Genomic DNA, 24,104 nt, shown 5'->3' on the forward strand with positions numbered 1-24,104 from the left:
CAGCGTCTTTTAACACGGCAGCAACTTTGCTGATTAAAACAGGACAGAACCAAGAGAAAATAACCGCTATTTATTTATCTATTCATCTGTTTGAAATCTGCTTCTACCTACTTCTATCTGCTAAAGAATAAGTAGCGTATTCTTCTTTGCATTTATTTTGTCTTAGTTTTTATTCTAATTCCGGTTAGAGCGCCCCGAGCGGTGGAAGAAAAATCCACAGAATAGCTGCACCTTTGTATAAGCTGCATGGATCAAAACCTGTGAAAAAAGTAGCGATTTGCTATTTGCTTATAGTCCAGAAAATATGGAAGTCATAATTTTTTCTGTGACGAAAGCAACTTTACTTTCATGCATGGATAAAAACTGTGCGCTGACCTGAACTAAGGCCGGGTCTGAACATCATTCTGTCCAAGCCTGGAGCTTTGTGGGACCAACGGACCGTCCGGCCACTAGCTGAGTTAACCTGCTGTTAAACCCCCCAGTGATGTATGGAGGTCATGTGACCTCCCCCCCCCCCGTCATTACCGGCTAAGGTTTAACCAGCAGCTGTAACGGGGGGGGACGGGGGTCGGTATCGGTTGCCGTGTCCTGAGGAATGTTGCATCAGCCAATAAGATCTATCAGTCCTTTTCTCATGTTTGTTTCCATTTAGCTGTAATTTCAGTAATCTTCTGAAACAGAGACGCGTCTCATCTTCCACATTTAGGCAAATGGAAGATAAAAATAAAGAAATTGGTAATAAGATGAAGTCATGTTGCCTGTTGTGACTTCTGGAGCCCTAAAGTTAGTTTGTGAGTCATACGGCATGTTTAGATGAGACCCTGGTATTTTCCCTGGGTGATGATCCCATGTTGAAACTGCAACCGTCGGCCACTCAAACCTCTCGCTGAGGCTCTTCAGCTTCGCTTCTAGCCGTTAGGGATGGGCGGTATGGACAAAAAAATTTATCACCATCATTTCTGGCATTTATCCCGATACCGATAAAAATGACGATAGAAAAAATACCAATTCAACTCCACCTTTGTAACTTTAAATCTATCACCACATTCAGTCTTTGGAGCCAAATCACTGCTCTAAAAGATACTAAATACTACTAAACTACACCAATTACATTGAATTAATAAAAACTAATTAAATTAGTACACCTGTACTGCAAAACTGTAATGACTCAAATGAAACAAGTTTGAAATGTAAGAACAGATTCAACATTTATTCTAACTGTATGGCTTAAACAGTGGGATAACTGTGCAAACAGCAAAAGTACCATTGTCCTTCAAGTTTTCTTAGCTTATAAAATCACAAAGTAGAGAAAAAATACAACCTGATAAAGAAACAGGACAAATAAATAAAAGTTCACTGAAAATAAAATCCAATCAGTGATGACCTCTTCTAATATAAATAAAATGTGCAAATTAGATACTATTGCAATTTTATTTTCAGCAGCAGCTGTTATATATAATAATATGTTATATATAATAAATTACTTGTATTGCCATCCTTTGCACTCACTGTTTTTTTGCAGACTCTGCATATAATAGATGATGTTTGCTCCTCGTCACTCTTTTTAAATCCAAACTAGTTCCAGATAATGGAGCTGGAGCCTCGTTTAACAACGAGCTCCTCGCTCTCAGATCCGCCTTCCGCCATGTTTGTTAAGGTTGATTTATGCCTACGCCGTAGGCTCTGCGTCGATTTAACGCAGAACCATAAATCCGGCTTTACACAAAAATGTCATCAACAGGAATTTATCGTTTTTACCGCGAGATGACAAATTCTTACCGTACCCTTTTTTTGAAGGTATATCGTGAACGGTAACATATCGCCCATTCCTACTAGCCGTCTGGTGTTTTCAGTAGCCTGTAATACGCAGCTTTCTGGCGTCGGCGGCTCTGAGGGCGAGGAGCTCGCGGGACGTCCTTGTTTCATCACTAAATCCCCACGAGCCCACGACTAAATATTTGGGAGAAATTATTAACAAAAAAGTTTCCCCTACGGCAGATAAAAGTAGAAACGTACACAATAAACTCAAGGATATTTTATTTGCTTTAATCTAAGTTTAATCTAAGTTCAATTTAATTGTAGTCTTTGTTTAGAGCCTGAACTTTTTTTGGCTTCATTTGCTTATGACTTGAAATTTAATCATTTAAGATAAGATAAGATAAGATACACTTTATTGTCCCACGTGTGGGAAATTTGGGTTGGGCTTTAACCCAATGCTGCGCCCATAGAAACACGGACAACAAGAATCAACAACAAAGGACAGGGACTTCTCAAGGACAAGAACATACACCATATTTACATAGACATTTACGGTCTTAACATAGAGAATGTATGATTTGGGCTGTTTTTTTTTTGTTTTTTTTTTTCATTATTTCTGCGGGTTTTACATCGTGTCTGGGCTGGATCTGTCAGATCTGGCAACCTCAACCTCAGCGCTGGATTTCTTAAGTCGGCGTAGTCTCGACACGAAGCAAGCAAATATGAGTAAATGTAAATTTAGTGACAAATGGCTGGAAATTCCAGTTTGTCTGGACATTTTTGTTCACGGGTGTGTGCTTGTCTCAATCCCCCGGGTCACTTCTGTTTACGGCAGTCCCAACTAATTTAGTTTTTCTCACGGGTCCAGCTCAGTTGTGGGGTATCCGTCCGTGTAAAAACCCCCCCCCACATTCACAGCTATTTCAGCTGGTAGAAGTTTAACTGAACTGGTAGAAACGATGCGGGGCGTCGCCCTGCGGCCGCGGAGCCGCTAATGCCGCTAATACCACCTGGATCAGCAGGTTTTCCTGCACAAGTCGCTCCCCGACAGCGTCCAGGGGCCGTTTCTCCGGCTCCTCCCCTCCAGGGATCAGAGTCATCGGGTTCAAAGAAAAGGATGAGACGCTACTTTTATGATAAATAATGTTTCCTGGAACAGATTCACCAAAGCCTGGCAGTAGAGAGTAGGGCTGCAACTAACCACTATTTTAATAGTCGACTAGTCACCGACTATTGAAACAATTAATCGGATAATTAGTAAGTATGAGGTTGCTTAATTGTGTGGCAAATGATAATAAACACAAGAAAGATGGCACTAGAGCCCTGATATAGCGGGACTATTTTCTTCATTCTGCTTCCGCCCGCTCCTGCAAAACTCTGAGAATTCATGCCCACACGGCGCACGATAATAGAGATGCATTGATTTCTCCCGTCCCGCAAGAGAAATGTCCAGACAAATCTATCTGACTTAATGTTAACATGATCATTGTGGAGTTTGATGGATAATTGACAGTTCAAAGGCACCTGACTGAACGTTAGATGCAAATCCATCATTTTCATCATCACACAAGCTTTTTCACCTTTCGTGCAGCATCAATTATGATTGAGGTTTTAGCAACGAGAGTAGCTGTGAGTGGCTCAAATAACACTAATAAATAACATGAAATAAACAAAGTTAACGAATGAAACAAATTAATTTAACAAATGAAAATAGGCTCAATATCTTACTAAGGCGAGTCCGTTTCGTTCAACACTCCGACGTGCTTTCTCTTCAAATGCTCGTGCATTACCGACGTGCTTCTGTGAAAAGCAACGTCGGCTTTGCAAACCTTGCAAGTATCTTTTTATTCACCGTATCCAGGCTAAAATTCTCCCAAACTTTTGAAGTTTTATTACTTGCAGCAGCTGCACAGGACGCCGTCATTTTAGTTTTCCCCGGCACCGCTCGGCAGAGACGCCATCTTGCTGCGCGACTCTCGGCAGAGATTGTATTGAAGTGAGACGCCTCACTCCGTTGGAAAAACACGTCTGGCGGCAATTGTTGAAAATTAATTCCATTGTTGACAATTTTGATTATCGATTTTTGTCGACGACGTCGCCGAATGGTTGCAGCCCAAGTAGGGAGGCGTTATTCAGTTTAATGGCAGATGGTTCTGATCCTGACTGAAGGTGGAGATTAAAACAAGATGCACATCAAGATATTCCTATAATTCAGTGTATTTCTGCAGTTAAAGCGGACCTATTATAAAAAACAAGTTTTTTCTTGCTTTAACATATATAAAGTGGTCTCCCCTCAGCCTGCCAACTCAGATTAGGAGGAAAGTAACCAGATTCTGCAGTGTCTGTACAGCCGCCCGGATGATCCGTCCAGTGTGATGTGGATCTACCAGCCGTCGTTATGTAACCAAAATGTGATTTACATCGGTTGGCCTCCGATGCGTGAAACCACGCCCACAACTAACTCCACCGGCCGGAGCTTCCGCCATTTCTTCGTAGCGGTGTATCGCGTCATTCAGGCAGCCAATCAGCACAGGGCCTCATTATCATAGCCCCGCCCACTCATCCCACATAGATAATGAGGTTAGAGAATGGGAAGATAAAGACATGGCTCAGAGGCTGAATTTCTAATTTATTTAGCAAAAACAATCAAAAGCTTGTTTTTAAGACATTCAAGGCCTGTTTAAAATAGGTATTAGATGCCATAATAGGTCCCCTTTAAGTATTAGTTTGTTAGATTTAGTTTTTATTACTTGTGCGTAGAACAAAACGGCACCAGGGTGGGAGATAAAGCGCTGCTTCACATCTGAGCTAGGGCTGGGGATCGATTCAAATGTCAAGAATCGATTCGATTCCGATTCTTAATATTCCGAATCGATTATCATGATCCGATTTTGATATTGATTTGGCTTAGTGTTATTTAAAATGTTTTTGAGCTGTTGCCTGAATTATATGACTGTGAAATAATAATTTCAGAAATTATTGTGAAATAACTAGGAAATAAATAACTCAAACAGGCCTTTCAATATCCATTTAAAGTGCAAAAAAGAAATAAATTGCAACAGTTCATGCAGTAAACAAATCATTTTAGCTTATCTAATTTATTCTGTCACCACGCACACATATTGCCATGAAGCACCTGGCATTTTTCAGAAGTGTCATGACAAACTGTGTGTCCGACTACTGCGATTAAAGTTCACCTGGCGAAAATGATGAGGAAAAATAATAAAAATAATAATTAAAAAATCGATCTTTAGACATCAGAATCGATTTTTAGGAATTAATGAGAATCGATTTAGAATCGGAAAATCTTTTTTTTTTCAACACAGGCCTAATCTGAGCTGAGTGTAACTCGTGACCCCCTCTTCATGCTGAGCATTTGGTTTTTAGCATTTTTTGCAAATGTAACCCCAAGACAGTATATAAAGTAATGAAATATAGACAATTTATGCAATTATAACCTAACACTTTAATGTTTTCATACCTTTAAACTTATTTAAAGGCAAAAACATGGCACCAGTTATTCTTGTGTCCAACAAAACATTCCTTTTTTGGGGATAAACAAAAAAATAACCAAAAGTTGTAATGTAATGATGAAAAAAATAAATAAAAAATAAATCAAATAAAAAAAATAAAAAAATCGATCTTTAGACATAAGAATCGCTTTTTAGGAATTAATATGAGAATCGATTTAGAATCGGAAAATCGATTTTTTTCAGCACAGGCCTAATCTGAGTGAGTGTTACTCGTGACCCCCCCTAATGCTGACGGGGCTGAAATGGCGCGAATAAGTTGATGTTGAAGCCGCAGCGGCTTCCCAGGGTGCACTGCAGATTCAGAGGTGTGACATCAGCGCTGGTGTTGGCGCGATGCCTGCTGCTGTATACACACACACACACACACACACACACACACACACACACACACACACACACACACACACACACACACACACACACACACACACACACACACACACACACACACACACACACACACACATCGATTACTAGCGGCTCAGATGTGCAGCCTCCCCCCCGGTCTGAAACAGGTGACATGATGTCTCCTCTCACCTCCACACCTCCTGCTGCACATTTATATCAGTCCTTCTTTCTCTCTCTCTCTCAAGTATCTGCCAACTCCTTTCAGCACAAACCTTTCATGCAAACGGTGGCAGTAACAGGAAATGCATTAGACGGCGTGTCACTGCGTTTCCTATATGATGCACAGGCTTTCAGCAGATTGAAGTGCAGTTTGGGCTTTTGTTCGTTTTTTTTTTTTTCCATCGAATGTTGACACATTTTAAATCTGAAAGAGCATCCCCAAGTTTTTCCTGAACTCTGAAATTATGTTGTAGTTTCATTTTCTTCAAGCGAGGGGATGTTTTAGAAGTTGTTTGGTTTCTTCTGCATATGCTTAAGTATTTCCTAAAATCACCGGCCGCGCATCCTTAAAAAGACTTGGTCTTAAATCCCATTTTCTTAAAATAAGGCCTTTTTAAATGTCTTAATTTCTTTTAAATCTCCATCCAAGGGTCTTAATTTTTTAATTTTAGAAGGAATCTATCCAGTCATCATTCAAAAGTTTTCTTACACTTTGAAAAGGAAAAGTTTATTTAATTGTTTTTGAGGAGAAATAAACCGGTTTACCAGTTGTCTCGGTCAAGGTTGCCAGGTTGGGCGGATTTCCGCCCAACTGGGCTGAAAAATAAAGGACTGGGCGGGTTGATAAAATTCAAGCTGCTTTTCCTGTTTTTACAAAATATTTAGGATAAATTATTAACAAAAAAGTTTCCATTATGGCAGAGAAAAGTAGAAACTTGATCAATAAACTCACTGGTATTATAGTTGCTTTAATCTGCTCAATTTAATTTAAGAGTAGTCTTTGTTTGGAGCCTGAACTTTTTTTTGGCTTCATTTGCTTATGACTTGAAAGTTATTCCGCATTTAATAATTTACAGTTTTAACATATAGGATGTTTGATCTGGGCTGGTTTTTCATTATTTTGGCGAGTTTTACGCCGCGTTTGGGCTGGAAACTCCACCAGATCTGGCAACCTCGACCTCAGCGCTGGATTTCTAAATCGGCGTAGTCTCGAGATGAAGCGAGCAAATATAAGTAAATGTAAATTTAGAGACAAATGGCTCCATAATTCCAGTTTTTTGGGACATTGGGTTCAATGTGTCTTTTTGGTCATAAATTTAGTTTGAAAATGCTGTTAAAAAGTCTCAACCCTTGTACTGTCTTCGGGTCAAAATGACCTAATTCTCCTGTTCCTTCTTTCCTCCTGCTCTCTCCTTCCTTCCTTCCTTCCTTCCTTCCTTCCTTCCTTCCTTCCTTCCTTCCTTCCTTCCTTCCTTCCTTCCTTCCTTCCTTCCTTCCTTCCTTCCTTCCTTCCTTCCTTCCTTCTTTTCTCCCTTCCTTCTTGTTTTCTTCCTTCCTTCCTTCCTTCCTTCCTTCCTTCCTTACTTCCTTCTTTTCTTCCTTCCTTCTTTCCTTCTTTTCCTTCCTTCTTTCCTTCTTTTTCTTCCTTCCTTCCTTCCTTCCTTCCTTCCTTCCTTCCTTCCTTCCTTCCTTCCTTCCTTCTTTTCATTCTTCCTTCCTTCCTTCCTTCCTTCCTTCTTTCCATCCTTCCTTCCTTCCTTCCTTCCTTCCTTCTTTCCATCCTTCCTTACTTCCTTCTTTTCTTCCTTCCTTCTTTCCTTCTTTTTCTTCCTTCCTTCCTTCCTTCCTTCCTTCCTTCCTTCCTTCCTTCCTTCCTTCCTTCCTTCCTTCTTTCCATCCTTCCTTCCTTCCTTACTTCCTTCTTTTCTTCCTTCCTTCTTTCCTTCTTTTCCTTCCTTCCTTCCTTCTTTTCATTCTTCCTTCCTTCCTTCCTTCCTTCCTTCCTTCTTTTCATTCGTCCTTCCTTCCTTCCTTCCTTCCTTCCTTCCTTCCTTCCTTCCTTCCTTCCTTCCTTCCTTCCTTCCTTCCTTCCTTTTCTCCCTTCCTTCCTTCCTTCTTCTCTTCCTCCTTCCTTGACCTGAAGCACAAGTCTTAAATCTAACTTAGACGTCCAGTAAAATGTGGCCCCGTCATTGGTCAGTCTGAACTTGTTCAGCTTTGCAGTTTTGTATGTTTTTTTTCTTCTTCTGATGTCGTTCTCTTCCTGTCTCTTTCAGGTGGGCGCTCGCCGTTCATCCTGGCGCGTCATCTCCAGCATCGAGCAGAAGACGGAGGGGAACGAGAAGAAACAGCAGATGGCCCGTGACTACCGCGTGAAGATCGAGGCCGAGCTCCAAGAAATCTGCCACGACGTGCTGGTACGAGCCCGAGGGCCGGGACGGGGCGGGGCGGTTAGAGCCGGGACGGGGCGGTTAGAGCCGGGCGTGAGAGGGAGTGGCAGGGCGAGGTGGGCGAGGTGGGCGGGGTGAGGTGTGAGATCGTCACAAAAGCTTTAATCTGCTTCTGATATCGTCTGAATTTGAAGGAGAAGCGGAGAGACGAGGCGGCTCGGGAGGAGACGAGTCATGAAATAGTTTAGTGCTGAGCGTGAGCCCTGGGGGGGGATGGTGGGCGTGTTGCTACTGGTGCTCGAGTTCCACTGGAATCATGTCGCTGCAGCGATCGGTCCGGAAAAGGTTCAGGGCGCAAGTGATTTTGTTAATGTGCAAAAATTAGTTTTCTTCTTTTTGTATGGATCTTTTCTTTCTAAAAAAAAAAACAAAACAATGACTGCGTTTACAAGGGAAGTTTAATTCCTCTTTAATTCACAATTAAAATGTAATCCGATTTAAACACCTAATTCCGAATGAAAATGGCCATTCCGAATTAAACTTAATTCTGAAGTAAGTGGCTGGTTTATTCTGTTTTTTTAATCCGAATAGAATAATTCCGCGATCATGTAAACACTCGGTGCGTCCGAAATGCCATACTAAAAAGTATATACTAAAAAGTATACTTAAATTCGGCACACTTTTGCGTAAATATCAGTAGTGTGCATTAATTCAGACGTACTACTAAGAGCGCACACGTCACTTCCTGCCATAGGGAGGGGGGGGAGTTGTTACCATGGTAACCTGTCGCAGTAGCAGCACCGCTCTTTCCCGTTTATTCTGGCCGAAACAAGATGACATTATATAATATTATTAAATACGAATATTATAATAATATTATATAATAATATTATTATACTTAATATTATACTAACCAAACCAAGTAACCAAACGCCGCTGCATTGCATTGTGGGAAGTTTCTGCTCGGCTAGTGTCCATCAATCCATACTAAAGATATTCTCCAGAATGAGTATGGATAGAGCTACTATTGAGTACGTACTAATGTTTCGGACGCACTAAAAAATCTCATACTCATTTTGCTACTCATTAGGGTGGAAGTATGGGATTTTGGACACAGCCACTCATTCCTCTTTAAATTAATTCCGGTCTTTCTTTCTGCTCGTTCCTTCGCCCGTCTGTCTCCATGACGCTTATATTCCGCGCTGGGCTTGTTTTCCGAACAAAGTTTCAAGATGCAGCACGTAGTAAACGCTGGTCAAGAGCAGAGACCATTTATTTAATAAATAGCTTGGAGGAGCTGGAAATAATTAAAAGACCTTAAGAGGAATTGGATAAAGCCGATCAAACGTGTTTTCCATGTAAAACTCAATTCAGAATTACTATTTCCATGTAAACTCGATGGAAAGTAGTTTAATTCGGAATAATTAATTCCGAATTAAAAAACATCACGTAACCGTGGCCAATGATCCTGAAATTAGGCAAATACCACCCCAGAAGCCGTGAGGGGCAACACCAAGTACCCCCCGGTAGGATTTGAGAGGGTTGGTTTTAGCCTGGTGCTGCTGGTGTGTGTTAACACACCGCCAAGAGGGTAAAACATGAGTCTAATTCCAGACCATAAACCCCGGCTGAAGGGCTGTGACCTTGAGAGAATATGCTGACGCTCAAATCAAAGCTTCTGCTGTAAAGAAAAATGGGCCACAATTGTTGCTCGTACCAGCTGTTGCATTATGGGAATACCTGGTGTTACAAACGTGATTTTCTTTTCTTTTCCCCCCTTTTCGTTTAATAACAAGCGGTAAACGGTAAATAGGGGATCAAAAGAGGGACGCTAACATATATAGTATTGAGTAAAGGTCGGGGTGGGAATGTCGGTAATAATTAACACCACAACGATCCTCTTGAATCTTCAACTCAAACTCAAACTCAAAAGTACTTTATTTTTCCGTTAGGAACTTCGTTGCGGGAGCACAAAAGTGCAAGTGCAAAAATCACAGTCCACGCATCCTTACATGCAGTACAATAATAAAAACAAATTCCTACATAAGCACAAGTACTCGTGGCAAGGGTTAAAAACAATCACATAGGCTACAGGATAAAAAAGTTACATAGGATAAAAGAAAAACAGATCTATAGAAAGAACCTTAGAAACCTTAAACCTTAGAAAAGATCCCATAAAGTGATATTTGTGCATAAACCTTTGATTAAATGTTAGACATGTGACTCTATAGTAGCCAATGAGAATTCAAGCTCATATTTAAAGGCTGATTTTGACGTTAAAGACTCTAGAGATGTATTTGAGGGCTCACTAAACGCCGGCTGAACCGAAGCTGTGACTCGACCCAGACTCGGTAAAAGTCCAACTCTTTTGTCTTAAACACTCGCTCTGTAATTTCCGAGCCTTTAACGTTAACGTGAGCAGGATTCAGGATTCAGGTCCCCCCCCACCGTCCTCACCCTGGAGTCCTGACGGAGGAATAGAAACCGTTCAAGGTCAAAGCAGACGCCGCTTTTCTAGCGCATGAGCAGACTTCTAATAATATCTTCAAGGTCACACCATCCTGAAGCTTCTGCGGTGATGTGGTGCTGCAGGAATGAAGGGAGGAGAGGAGAGGAGAGGAGAGGATGGGTGGAGGAGCTGTCCTTAAAGTAGCAGCCGGCTCGGGGACAGAGAGACATCACCACCCCAGAAACCACAACTATGTGACTGAACGTAGTGATCAGGACGATAGATAAATGAATAAATAAAAGAGGGATCCTGGATCCGTGTGTGACGGTGTGTTTTCCTGCAGATTAACAGCCCTCCGCTGGTTTTTTCACCCGTTTCTTCTCATTTTGCTGCTCAGGATGTTTTACGACCGACATTTTGACCTCGTTCTCAACGAGAAAATGTTCTTATTGAGGCGTTTAGACGAGCTGCTTTCGTAAAAGACATGTTTTTTGTGCTAAAGGGCATCGATGATGAACGGCGAGTTTCTATTCCTGATTATGAAATCTGACAATTCCCAACAGCGGCGAGAGTTCGCTGTAAACCGAAGTTTTGCTCCTTATTTTTAGTCCTTAAACGCGTAAAAACTTCTGATTCGTAGACTAGTTCAGCCAAATAGGGAGTTGTGTTGTAATTTATCTCTTATTTTAAAGTGAGACCCGTCCTAATAAGTTTAGTTTTTAATAAAATGATACAGATGTTGATGGATCTGTTCCTGACCCCTGGACGTCCCCGGGGACGTAACCGTGGCAACCAGGAACACGCAGGCAGATCTGGGCCTCCCTGCTCCGGCTGTCGTCATGGCAACCACCAACTTTCTCTGTTATGATCTAATAATGTACAGGACTGTCTCAAAAAATTAGAATATTGTGATAAAGTTCTTTCATTTTCTGAAAAAATGTCTTACATTCTGGATTCATTACAAATCAACTGAAATATTGCAAGCCTTTTTATTATTTTAATATTGCTGATCATGGCTTACAGTTTAAGAAAACTCAAATATCCTATCTCAAAAAATTAGAATATTCTGGGAATCTTAATCTTAAACTGTAAGCCATAATCAGCAATATTAAAATAATAAAAGGCTTGTAATATTTCAGTTGATTTGTAATGAATCCAGAATGTATGACATTTTTGTTTTTTTAATTGCATTACAGAAAATAAAGAACTTTATCACAATATTCTAATTTTCTAAAACAGTCCTGTACGTGCAAACTGGACTCAAACTAAATGTAAACTACATTTTATACTTTTTCCTGTAACCGATGACGACCAGACTGATATACGATCGCTGCTCTCGTGCTGCGATGTTTCGAACTTCCAGCCTGGAAAACCCGGCGAGAAGCCGAACTTCCTCGTCGGGAACGCGGCTCAGACTTTCCTAAAAGCAGCTTCCTCTAAAAACCAAAGCGTCTCGCCGAGTCTTGACGTGGACAAAGACGTGATTATCAGTCTCTGGGGAAGTTTGAACCTTTACGAACCAGAACCACCATTAGGTGCATTATTATTATACAGGACTGTCTCAGAAAATTAGAATATTGTGATAAAGTTCTTTATTTTCTGTAATGCAATTAAAAAGAAAAAAAAAAAGTCATACATTCTGGTAGAGCTGGGTATCGATTCAAATGTCAAGATTCGATTCCGATTCTTAAGATTCAGAATCGATTATCACCATTTGATCCGATTCGATATTGATTTGGGTTAGTGTTGCCTGGATTATATGACTGTAAAATAACTATTGAAATGATAATTTCACAATAATTATTGTGAAATAACTAAGAAATAAATAACTCAAATAGGCATTTCAATATCCATTTAAAGTGCAAAAAAAGGAAAGAAATTGCAACAGCTCTGGGATTAAAGTTCACCAGGCAAAAATGTAATGATGAGAAAAAAAAATTGATCTTTAGACATACAAATCGATTTTTAGGAATTAATATGAGAATCGATTTAGAATCAGAAAATCGATTTTTTTCAACACAGGCCTACATTCTGGATTTATTACAAATCAACTGAAATATTGCAAGCCTTTTATTATTTTAATATTGCTGATCATGGCTTACAGCTTAAGAAAACTCCAATATCCTATCTCAAAAATTTAGAATATTCTGGGAATTTTAATCTTAAACTGTAAACCATAATCAGCAATATTAAAATAATAAAAGGCTTGCAATATTTCAGTTGATTTGTAATGAATCCAGAATGTATAACATTTTAGTTTTTGTAATTGCATTACAGAAAATAAAGAACTTTATCACAATATTCTAATTTTCTGAGACAGTCCTGTACATTATTAGAGCATTTATTGCTTATTTTATGGGGCCTGAAGCCAAAATAGTGTAGAAATTTCTTGCAGTTGATATTTATCTCTTACCGCCCGAGTGATTAAAAGCAAACAGGAATTTTATCCTCCCGGGGGAAAAACTGTATCTAAAAAAGTCCCGTCGGTGTCACATGTTGGGAGTGGGCTGCGAACAGAGCGGCATTGTGGGTGTAATTCCAGCGCGTTACCACTAAAGTAGCGAGCACACTGTGAGTGAAGTCGAGGCCTCTGCGTGTCTGCGGGACGCTCCTAGGACAGGTTAGTGGAGTCAGCAGATTAGAGCCGACCTCTGGCTCTGCGGCGACGTCTAAATGTAATCACTGCAACAAAGCCGGTCTCAGTGAGGAGACGCTCCGGGGGGGTCACATGATCGGGATAACACCCGTCTTTAAAACCATCACACGAGGAACAGGAACGACACGCATGCTTGAAGAAAAACGCCGGCCCGCCGGGGAAATCCACATATTTCTCTCTCTGTCTCTCTTTAGACCCAATCCCAATACACGCCCTTCTTTTCTTCACTAGCCCTAAAAAAGAAGGGACAGATTTTAGGGCACTTGAAATCTTCCCAGGGCCCTGTCCCAATACTCCCCCTACCCCTCGTTTTCATCCCTACCCTGATCAGGAAGCTGAGAGCCAAAAGCTGTTTTAATTTCAGCTGTAGCGCTGTTAATATGGCACTTTATTAAGTTTTAATATTTTTTCAGGCGTAAAAGTTAGGGCTGGGGATCGATTCAAATGTCAAGAATCGATTAGATTCCGATTCTTAAGATTCAGAATCGATTATCAAGATTTGATCCGATATTGATTTGGGTTATTGTTAATAATTCAGCTGTTGCATGAATTATAAGACTGTCTAGTTCTGCAACATATTAATACTAGTATTATATTGATATTCAACAGCAAGTATTGCAGCTAATGATGCTGTAAGGACCAATCAGCTCCCAGAATGCTGATAGAACTGAAGAACAGAAACATCGTGGAGTAGAATTATCAATTTATCCCATTTCCCATTTATGAGAATTTGGTTTTTAACATTTATGCAAATGTCACCCCAAGACAGTATATAAAGCAAATAAATATAGACAATGTATGCAATTATAACTGAAAACTTTAATGTTTTCATACCTTTAAACATATTTAAAGGCAAAAACATGGCACCAGTTATTCTCGTGTCCAACAAAATATTCCTTTTTTAGGCATAAACAAAAAAGTACCAAAAGTTGTAATGTAATGAAATTTTTTTTTTTTTTTAATCGATCTTTGGACATATGAATCGATTTTTAGGAATTAATATGAGAATCGATTTAAAATCGGAGAATCGATTTTTTTCAACACAGGCCTAGTAAAAGTAAGCGTTAAGATCCCCAACCTGTGCTCAGTTTATCCAAATAACGCCTGTTAAGAAATTTGATCTGATGTTTTCGGGATGAGACCGGGACGCAGCAGCAGCAGCTCACGTACAGGATTGATCGCCTGGTCAACGCGCCGTCGTCCCGGGGGAGAAACCTGCAGCTCTGTGGAGAATTACCGCTGGCTGAAATAAATCATTTAGGAAGATAAATGTTGGTTTAATAGATGAAATCTAACAGTTGTAGCTACACCTGTTAAGAAATTTGCTCCGAAAATTTCGGGATTTCTGCCTGCCGGCTCCGGAGCTGATTTATGGTTCCGTGTTAAATCGACGGCGTAGGGTACGGCGTGCACCGTACGGCGCGCGTCGACGCGTAACCTACGCCGTAGGCTCTGCATTGGTGTAACGCGGAACCATAAATCCGCCTTTATTCTGGCGAGGTTGCAAAAAACTGTCGAAAAAGTGATTATGTACATTGACTGAGTGAATATTATGAAAGTAAAATATATATTTCTCGCTAGAAATGTAATCAAAACTCATTTTTATGCAGAAACTAACTCAAAATATTGATTTTTATTCACTAAAAAATAAGAAATGTCCGCCATTTTTTTTTTTTTTTTTTTTTTATTCAGTCCGCAAATGACGACGAAAAGCATTCTGGGAAATTTTTTGGTCGCTAGATCAAACTAGTGAGGATCGGAAAACCCTCGCTCCGTAGGGACAGATTCAGCCACTACACTAGTTTTCTCCACTACCCTTAGGTGGAAAGAGGAATTGGGAACCACTACCCTCACGGGAAGGCGCACAATTTAGGGGTAGGGATGAAAACGAGGGGTAGGGGGGGGTTGGGACTGGGCCTTAAACGAAGGCACTTAGGAACGCTTTAGGTTATAAAAACAATCCAGGGAGGTGTCGGTGCCGTTTTTAGCCGTCACGTTGGCGTTGGTGTTTTCTCTGAGAGGATTCCTCGACCCCGCTGGTGAAAAACCTGCTGCTCGTTTGTGTTTCAGAACCTGCTCGACAAATTCCTCATCCCCAACGCATCTCAGGCGGAGAGCAAGGTGTTCTACCTCAAAATGAAAGGAGACTACTTCAGATACCTGTCGGAGGTGGCGTCTGGGAACTCCAAGAAGGGTGAGCACCGTGTGTGTGTGTTTGTTTCCTTGTTTTCTCCTTTCCTTCCTTCCTTCTTGTCTCAATTTCTTCCTTCTTTCCTTCCTTCCTTCCTTCCTTCCTTCCTTCCTTCCTTCCTTCCTTCCTTCCTTCCTTCCTTCCTTCCTTCCTTCCTTCCTTCTTTCCTCCCTTCCTTCCTTCTTTTTTCCTTCCTTCCTTCTTTTTTCCTTCCTTCCTTCTTTTCTTCCTTCCTTCCTTCTTTTCTCCCTTCCTTCCTTCCTTCCTTCTTTCCTCCCTTCTTTTCTCGCTTCCTTCTTTTTCTCCCTTCCTTCCTTCCTTCCTTCTTTTTTCCTTTCCTTCCTTCCTTTCTCCCTTCCTTCTTTTTTTCCCCTTCTTTCCTCCCTTCCTTCCTTCTTTCCTTCCTTCCTTCCTTCCTTCTTTCCTCCTGCTCTCTCCTTCCTTCTTTTTTCCTTCCTTCCTTCTTTTCTTCCTTCCTTCCTTCTTTTCTCCCTTCCTTCCTTCCTTCCTTCTTTCCTCCCTTCTTTTCTCGCTTCCTTCTTTTTTTCCCCTTCTTTTCTCCCTTCCTTCCTTCCTTCCATTCTTCCTTCTTTTTTCCTTTCCTTCTTTTTTCCCTTCTTTCCTCATTTCCTTTTCTTCCTCCATTCTTCCTTCCTTCCTTCTTTCCTCCTCTTCTTCCTTCCTTCCTTCCTTTCTTCCTTCTTTCCTCCCTTCCTCCTTCCTTGACATCACGAGGGTTAAGAGTCCCTGATTTGACGCAGTGAGGCGGTTGCCAGGCGACCGTAGCCCACGGTGTCCGTTTCCAAGGCGATCGATCATCAGGTCGTCATGGCGATAAGCCGGCGCACCCTCGTGTGTTTTTGTTCTCTCTTTCTCTCCGAGTTGTGACTGAATAAAAGCAGCGAGGAAATAAAAGCCGAGTCGGCAACACCTGACGTGCAACGCTGATCAGACAGCCGATTGGACGCCAGGGTTTTCTGTTGCCATGGAAACGGTGACTGCTTTTGACGCCCCTGTGAGGCTGTAATTTCCCCTGTAGCTCCGGCATCTGCTCGGGTTTGGCCTGAACGATGAGCTGCAGCCACACCCGTGTGTTTTAACTTGACTTTTGATCAAATAAGGCCTTAAATTGTCTTAATTTATATTAAATCTCAATCCAAGGGTCTTAATTTTAGAGGGAATGTATCCAGTCATCAAAGTTCATCGTTTTGAGGAGAATCTCCTGCAGAGGTTCTAAATCTGTGTTGCCAGGTTGGGCAAGTTTCAGCACAATTGGGCTGAAGAATATAAACTTGTGCTGCTTTTCCTGGTTTTTACTAAATATTTAGGAGAAATTATTCACAAAAAAAGTTTCCATTATGGCAGAGAAAAGTAGAAACTTACACAATAAACTGACTAATATTTCATTTAATCTACTGAATTAAATTGTAGTCTTTGTTTAGAGCCTGAACTTTTTTTGAGATAGATCATTTATTATATCAAGATATAATAAAGTAGCAATCAGAATTTAGTTGTTGTGAAGCTTGAAATGTTTTATGCATTTAATAATTGAGGGTTTCAACAGAGAGAATGTGTGATTTGGAATGTTTTTTCATTATTTCGGTGGGTTTTACATCGTTTACGTTTGGGCTGGAACCTGCCAGATCTGGCATCCTTCCTTCCTTCCTTCCTTCCTTACTCATTTCCTTCCTTCTTTTCTCCCCTCTTACATTCTTTCCTTGTTTTCTCCTTTCCTTCCTCCATTCTTTTTTCCCCTTCCTTCCTTTCCTTCCTTCTTTCCTCTTAATTTTTTTTCCTTCCTTCCTTCCTTCTTTTCTCCCTTCCTTCCTTCTTTTCTCCCTTCCTTCCTTCTTTTCTTCCTTCCTTCTTTCCTCCCTTCCTTCCTCCCTTCCTTCCTTCTTTCCTTCCTTTTCTTCCTTCCTTCCTTCCTTCCTTCCTTCCTTCCTTCCTTCCTTCCTTCCTTCTTTTCTTCCTTCCTTCCTTCCTTCCTTCCTTCCTTCCTTCCTTCCTTCCTTCTTTCCTTCCTTCTTTTCTTCCTTCCTTCCTTCCTTCCTTCCTTCCTTCCTTCCTTCTTTTCTTCCTTCCTTCCTTCCTTCCTTCCTTCCTTCCTTCCTTCTTTCCTTCCTTCTTTTCTTCCTTCCTTCCTTCCTTCCTTCTTTCCTTCCTTCTTTCCTTCCTTCCTTCCTTCCTCTCTTCCTCCCTTCTTCTCTTCCTCCTTCCTTGACCTGAAGACAGCACAAAGGTTAAATTTAGTTTTAAAATGGTATTAAAGTCTTAAATTTAGACGTCCCGCTGAGGGAGATCTTGTTTCTGAGCGTTTTTATCCGAAGTGTGGTTGGTGTTTGTCCCCGCCGGCCCGGGCGATCGGTTGCCGTAAAAGCGTGTGTTGACGCTGAGCTGTCACGGGGGGGACTGTGCATCGTCTCCCTGAGCAGCGAGCTAACACTAACTGTGTTTGTGTTGCAGACACGGTGGAGAACTCTCAGCAGGCCTACCAGGACGCCTTCGACATCAGCAAGAAGGACATGCAGCCAACGCACCCCATCCGGCTGGGCCTGGCCCTCAACTTCTCCGTCTTCTACTACGAAATCCTCAACTCGCCCGAGCAGGCCTGCTCCCTGGCCAAGCAGGTGGGGGAACATCCGGGTCTACGGGGGGAAACTAGGGCTGCAGATATCCAGTATTCTACTGAACATTACATCCAGTAATCGGATAAAACATATTTCTGTTTAGTTAAAGAGCAATTATAATTAAAGCTGCAATCAGCGATGAACGTTCCTCCACCCTTGTTCACGTTCAGGCGGCAGTGGAAGCTTGTATGACTTGATGTAGATTCTTCAGACCTGGACATTTAGCAGATGAAACCAGCCATGAGTCTTTATGTCAATCCATTCAAAAGTTATGGCAGAAAATAGGAACTATCAAATATGGACCAATCAGATGAAGGGTGGGTGCGCTTTTTGGCGTCTAGCATCGCCACGGTAACGCTTTTGAAAGAGAAAAGTAATGCGTGTAGTCGCAGGATGGAGACGCACATTTTGATGTATAACACACCTGGGTGCACGTTACAGTTCGGGCCGTATTAATGACCGAAGAAATGGCATAAATTGTGCCAAAATGACACGATTAATTCAAAATGGCCGACTTCCTGTTGGGTTTGGGCCATGGCGCCAAGAGACTTTTCTTTAAGTTGTGACATGATACAGGTGTGTACCGATTTTGCATGAACGTCAAACCGTATTGTGGGGCTTGAGGCACAAAGTTTTCTAGGGGGCGCTGTTGAGCCATTAGGCCACGCACATTAATGTAAACCATTAAATATCACATTTATCACCAGGCCTGGCTTGGTGCAAAATTTGGTGACTTTTGGGGCACGTTTAGGGGGAAAAAAGGCCCTCCTTTCGTCAGAAAAATAAAAAAAAAACGAGGAAAAAAACAACTCCTACAGATACAATAGGGCCTTCGCACTGTAAGTGCTCGGGCCCTAAATATACATTAGATGTTAATTGACATTACTAAGACTAAATTATATAATCCAGTAGGTTCATGGCTGTGCATTTAAAAACCCTGAACTTACACCAGTCGACCAAATTCACTCAAAAAACTAAGGATCTTACCAATAAATGTTCTTATTTCCAACCTAAAAATGCCATTACACCCGATAACACACATCACTTAAAAGGTTAGCTGTTTTTCCCACGTGTTTCAATTGAACTTTCATTTGTGTCAAGCTAATTTTAAGTTCTAGTTAAGTTTTAAGTTAAAGTCTTGATAAGATTTTGAGTTTTGGCAGTGTTCAAAATAAAATTATGAGACCTGCTGTATTGGAGCACATTAGGCACCGGCGCTACTTGATGTTTTATCCATCAAAGACTACAGAGATAAAACTGAAAACTACCCAGGTAGCTTTATTACGTTTTTATTTTTCACCCTCATCACTCTCCAGCTCTGTGTTTTTACAGATTAAATGCATCGACAGTCATAATTAACAGAAACCCAGCCCTCCACAGGGCTAACGTTAAGTTAACAAGGTACCGTAACGTTAATCTCATTAATTAGCGTTACGTTAACTTAATTTCACGGTGTCTCGGGTGACGGTTCCTCCGCTCTCGGAGTAACCAGGGTGTTGGTGGAGAAGCTGCAGCGTTGAGGACGTTACTGTTGTATCAGCTCTGTCTTACAGTGAAGATGTAACAGTGTTGCCTTGGTGTCCAGCTTGAAATGCTCCCACACTTTTGGCATTTTCTGCCTTTTCTTTTAGTTAAAACTAGGGGTGTAACGATACACTAATCTTGTGATCCAGTACAATACACGATATTGAGGTCATGATACGATATTATAGCAGTATTTTTTTAACAACCTTGAATGAGGAACATATGACTGGAAAAAATGGTCTTTTATTTGAAAGACACAAAATACAAAACAATGCTGTGCGTTTGCCCTATTGTTACAGTTTGTAATGCTTTATAAATGTTTAAGTTTTAAAGAGAAAGCCAGGCCAACCATTTTCCACAAACTGAACTAAAAGTAAATGTCAGGTTTGCATTATGATCTTCAGTTTCATACAAGTACAAATATTTAGCCACAAACTGAATAGTTTCTCTCATGTATGATTTAACTTTTTTCTTTTCCAGAAAAAAAACAACTAAAATTAAATAAATAAATAAAAGTAAATAAATACATACAATTTTACATCATAAAAAAGATTGATTCATGCTCACCTTATAATTTATTTTCGTTAAGAAGGTTATTTTGGTAATTCAGGGTTCATTATTGTATAACTATATTCTTTATATTGTGATGTAAATCAGGGACTATAATGACACTAGTCAGTTTATCTGTAGTGATTAGTCTGTTTTAGATTGGGCGGAGTGATACGCCACAGTACGGCACTAGGTGCTGTGTTGATGTTCTAAAATCCTACACTGTTGAGGGACATTAAAGTACACTGGAACTCAGCAGAAGTTGTCCCCGTGTTTATCCTACTCACCACCCCAAAAAGGTTTAATTTAATAAGGTAAGGCTTAACTCTACACCAGACTTACATAAGTAAAGGTTCAGAGCTCAAAACGGTACTAGTTTCTTCTGAGCGGAGGAAGATTTTGGTCCGCGGGTCGAGGCGCGGCCGTTTCTAGTCAACACAATAGATTAATATTAATAACCCAATATCGCGATACAGTTTGTCACCTCCACGACACGTTTCGTGACGCGTTTGTATTGCAAAATCTCTTGACACGATATATTGTTACACCCCTAGTTAAAACCAAACATATCCGCCGCCTCTTTCTTCTTCCTTAACGTGCGCGGTGTCAGCGCGTTGTGCCGCATTAAACGTAGCCCGGGCGAAATACCTGCTTTGAGCTGCAAAATAAAGATTCCTCGAAGCAGAGAAGATTCCTCGATCATTTTTTGTACTGGAATTATTGTAGGAATGGTTTCTTCCCTGGTCCACGTCCAGAGCCGGGTCTAACCGTCTCCGTTTCCCCCCAGGCCTTCGACGAGGCGATCGCCGAGCTCGACACCTTGAACGAGGACTCATACAAAGACAGCACGCTGATCATGCAGCTACTAAGGGACAACCTGACTGTGAGTATCCCGCCGTGGCGGCCGGTGTTCTGTCGATCCTGGCTACCCGTCCAGATCTGCTACTTTTCGACGATTTTTTTTGCCACGCCCATAATTTTATGCATCCCTTCAGTCCACGCTGCGGTTGAGGGTGAGAAACATCCTCAAAATCCCTAAGAAGATACATATTTATATATATACAAACCAGCAGAGATAATTTTAGATATTTCTCGTGCCCTGAATGAATTAAGTGACGGGAGCATTATTTGATAGGACGTTACTGGACTATCAAATGATGCTACCCCTGAAATATTGATTTAAAATGGATAATATGGGAGTATTGAGTATCTGATCTTTCAAAATTCACTACCCATGACATGAATAGCATTACACTTTGTGAACTTTATACGATAAAGAGAGAAAAAACCCAATTCTATTGCTTTATATTTGATATTCATTCAGTCATTGGCCTTTATTTAAGCAGGCAGGTCCTTAAGAACATTCTTATTTACAATAACGGCCTGGCAAGAGATGAGGAAGTGGTTTAGGGAGTAAAACACAGTAAAACTGTAGTTCTACAAAAGGTAGAAAACCATTAGGTAGCATTTTTCGATAGGGTAGCAAAAATCGACACACTATCGGTTTATGTGGCGGTAGCATTTTTTGACGAAGCAGCAGAAATCGACAGAACACCGGAGCCGAAGCTTCTGGGCCCGGGTTTCCCTCCGGTCCCCGTTTTACTGACCGGTCTGTTTGTGTTTCTCTCTCTCCTGCAGCTGTGGACATCAGAAAACCAGGGAGACGAGGGTGAAACCGGCGACGGAGAGAACTAGAGCCGCACTTCACTGTTAACCCATCCCCACATTCTTCTTCTCCCCCCCTTCCTCCTCCTCCTCCTTTTATCTCCTCCTCTTTCTTGTCTTTTTCCTCTCTTTCTCTCTCTCTCTTCGTACACATAAAAAGCCCGTTCATTCCCTCGTCCCACTTTTTCAAGCCCAGCCTCCCGACTTCCCTTCTGTATAACCAACAGCATGAATTAGTCCCTGAACTTCACAGACGAGAGAAAAAAAAAAAAGAAAAAGAAACTGGGAGGAAAGGAATAGTGCTCCATCACCCCTGCCATTACTCCTCTCTCTTCCTCTCCCTCCCCTCATCCCTCCATCCCTCCATCATGGCACTCCAGTGTAGGCCGGCAGAATAAAACCAGCGGCACCGACGTTGGGAGGGTTTTTATCCCCGAGGAAAAACATCTCACCCTCCAGTTTTCCCCGTCCTGGTCTAATCTCTCTCCTCCATTCCCTCCCTCCCTCCTTCCCTCCCTCCTTCCTAACATCTCAGTACGTTCTCACCCTCCTCTCCCCCCTTTAACGTCTCTTCTCTAGTGAGTTGATGCATTTATATAGTTGTCCATTCCTTCTCTTTTTGGCTTTTCTTAGTGTACTGGCAGAAATGGCTGGTTTTATTCCACTTTAAACAAAACAAAAAAGGTTATTAAACTGTCCGTTTATTTTCAACAAACACTGTGATGCTTAGTTTTTCCTCCACTTCGCCGCCAGATCCTCCTGATAAAGTCGAGGGGAGGGAGGGATGGAGGGATGGATGGAGGGATGGGGGGGAGGAGGAGGACGGGGGTCCGGGGTCCGCAGAAACTCCTGCTGGCGTTTATACAGAAGGGGCTCCCACAAGGCTGTATTGTGACACTGACGCAAAAAAAACACTCGCCGCTTCTTTTTTTGGCTTTTTTCCGTCACCGGGACCTGGAGTTTCATCCGTTTTTCACGCAGTTCCAATTTGAAACTTTTAAAACAGTAATAATTTGGAAAAAAATGGCACCAAAATGTAAAACATTCCATCTTTTTCGGCGACCGTGGCGCTCCTTTCCTCTGCTTTTTTTCTTTTTCTTTTAGGGGGAGGGGGTTCAGGGTGTGTTTGTGTGTGTTTGTACAACAAATCCAACTCTTCTCTCTGGTTTTTTTGAAAACTGTAAAATTGTAAAGCATTTTTAATGCTCGACTGTAAAACCGACGTCAGATAAAACCTCGGTGTCTCTAACCGGATCGTGTTCACTACTACTTCTTTCTTTTTGCTTTTTTTTTTGCCTGCCTTCTCCCTCTTTCCTCGTTTTTGCCCTTTTTTCCTGACAAGTTCAGTCAAGTCTGGAGTTTCGGCTCAAGAATGCAACGCCTTCGCTTTCCCTTCAGACGAGTCCGGAGTCAGAAATCCACCGTGAAACTTCACTCTCGTTTCAAAATCTTTATCCGCCTTTATCCTAGTTCAGCTCTTTTCGCCCTCACGTCTGTAGGAAAAGTGAAACTCCTTTTTAAGATGAAGCGAGTAAGAAAATAAGGAAGCGGTTATTATTTTTTTTAGCTTTATTTGAGGCCTCGGCAGGTGTTGAAGGAGAAAAATTGGATTGTCATCGTCCGACTGCACCGAAAACACTCGGATAAGAAGTTAACGGTACTTTTTCAGTGTTTTTTTTTTTTTTACCCTTTTTGTTTTTTGCATCCTTCAAAATTTAAGCAGCAGTTTCTTTAAAATGTCGTCTCTGCAGCCAAACATTCGTCAGCTGACCCGTTTTTCTTTTTTTTTTTCTCTCCCCTTTTCAACTCAGTGTCACAATAACCTTGTCACGAAACATCACAACATTCCACTCTAGATGTAGAAAAGTCTGTTTTTCTTTGGTTCTCTTTACCGGGACAAATATTTTCATGCACTGACATCTAAAAAGGTTTAAAAAAGAAAAAAAAAAACAATTCTCCCCTGCCTTTTTCTCTTTAGCTGAACAAAAAAGACAGTTATTCTACGCTTTATAAGGAAAAAAACACAAAAAACATCCCATGCAGTAGTGAATGTGGCGCTGAGCCTGTCTGTATATCTGGTATCTGAAATCATTTTGTTTTTACTGACCAGTATTCTGCTTAAAATAAAAAAAAGAAAAAAAAACAACCCAAAATAACCACAAAAAAAAAAGAAGTTTGCTTCTGTGACGGTTTTATTTCTTAGCGTGCACGTGGTTGTGAAATTTTAGCTTAAGGACACCGATAAAAATGAGAAAATGGTTAAAAAAAAAAAATTCCCCCTTTCAGTCCCGTCCCCCCTCCCTGGTTATTGACGTAATACTAGATTTGTGTATGTCTTAAAAAAGAAAAAAAGCAGAAAAAAAAACCTCCCAACTCTAGTTTCACCTTACATGTAATAAACAGGACAAAAT

General features: G+C 41.2%; 1 protein-coding gene across 1 annotated transcript in view; it reads left to right on the top strand.

Moving 5' to 3' along the window:
• LOC133448254 (14-3-3 protein beta/alpha-1) overlaps window positions 1-22,408 on the top strand; it is a 36,134-nt gene extending 13,726 nt beyond the window's left edge. The window contains exons 3-7 of the mRNA XM_061726615.1: window positions 7,916-8,056; window positions 15,205-15,328; window positions 17,792-17,955; window positions 20,816-20,911; window positions 21,667-22,408. Of these exons, the coding sequence (XP_061582599.1) occupies window positions 7,916-8,056; window positions 15,205-15,328; window positions 17,792-17,955; window positions 20,816-20,911; window positions 21,667-21,723 (582 nt within the window). The 3' untranslated portion in view covers window positions 21,724-22,408. The remainder of the gene's footprint in view (window positions 1-7,915; window positions 8,057-15,204; window positions 15,329-17,791; window positions 17,956-20,815; window positions 20,912-21,666) is intronic.
• The last annotated feature ends 1,696 nt before the right edge of the window (window positions 22,409-24,104 follow it).

Source organism: Cololabis saira, chromosome 8 (genome assembly GCF_033807715.1).
Source record: "Cololabis saira isolate AMF1-May2022 chromosome 8, fColSai1.1, whole genome shotgun sequence".
In the NCBI taxonomy this organism is placed as follows: domain Eukaryota; kingdom Metazoa; phylum Chordata; class Actinopteri; order Beloniformes; family Belonidae; genus Cololabis; species Cololabis saira.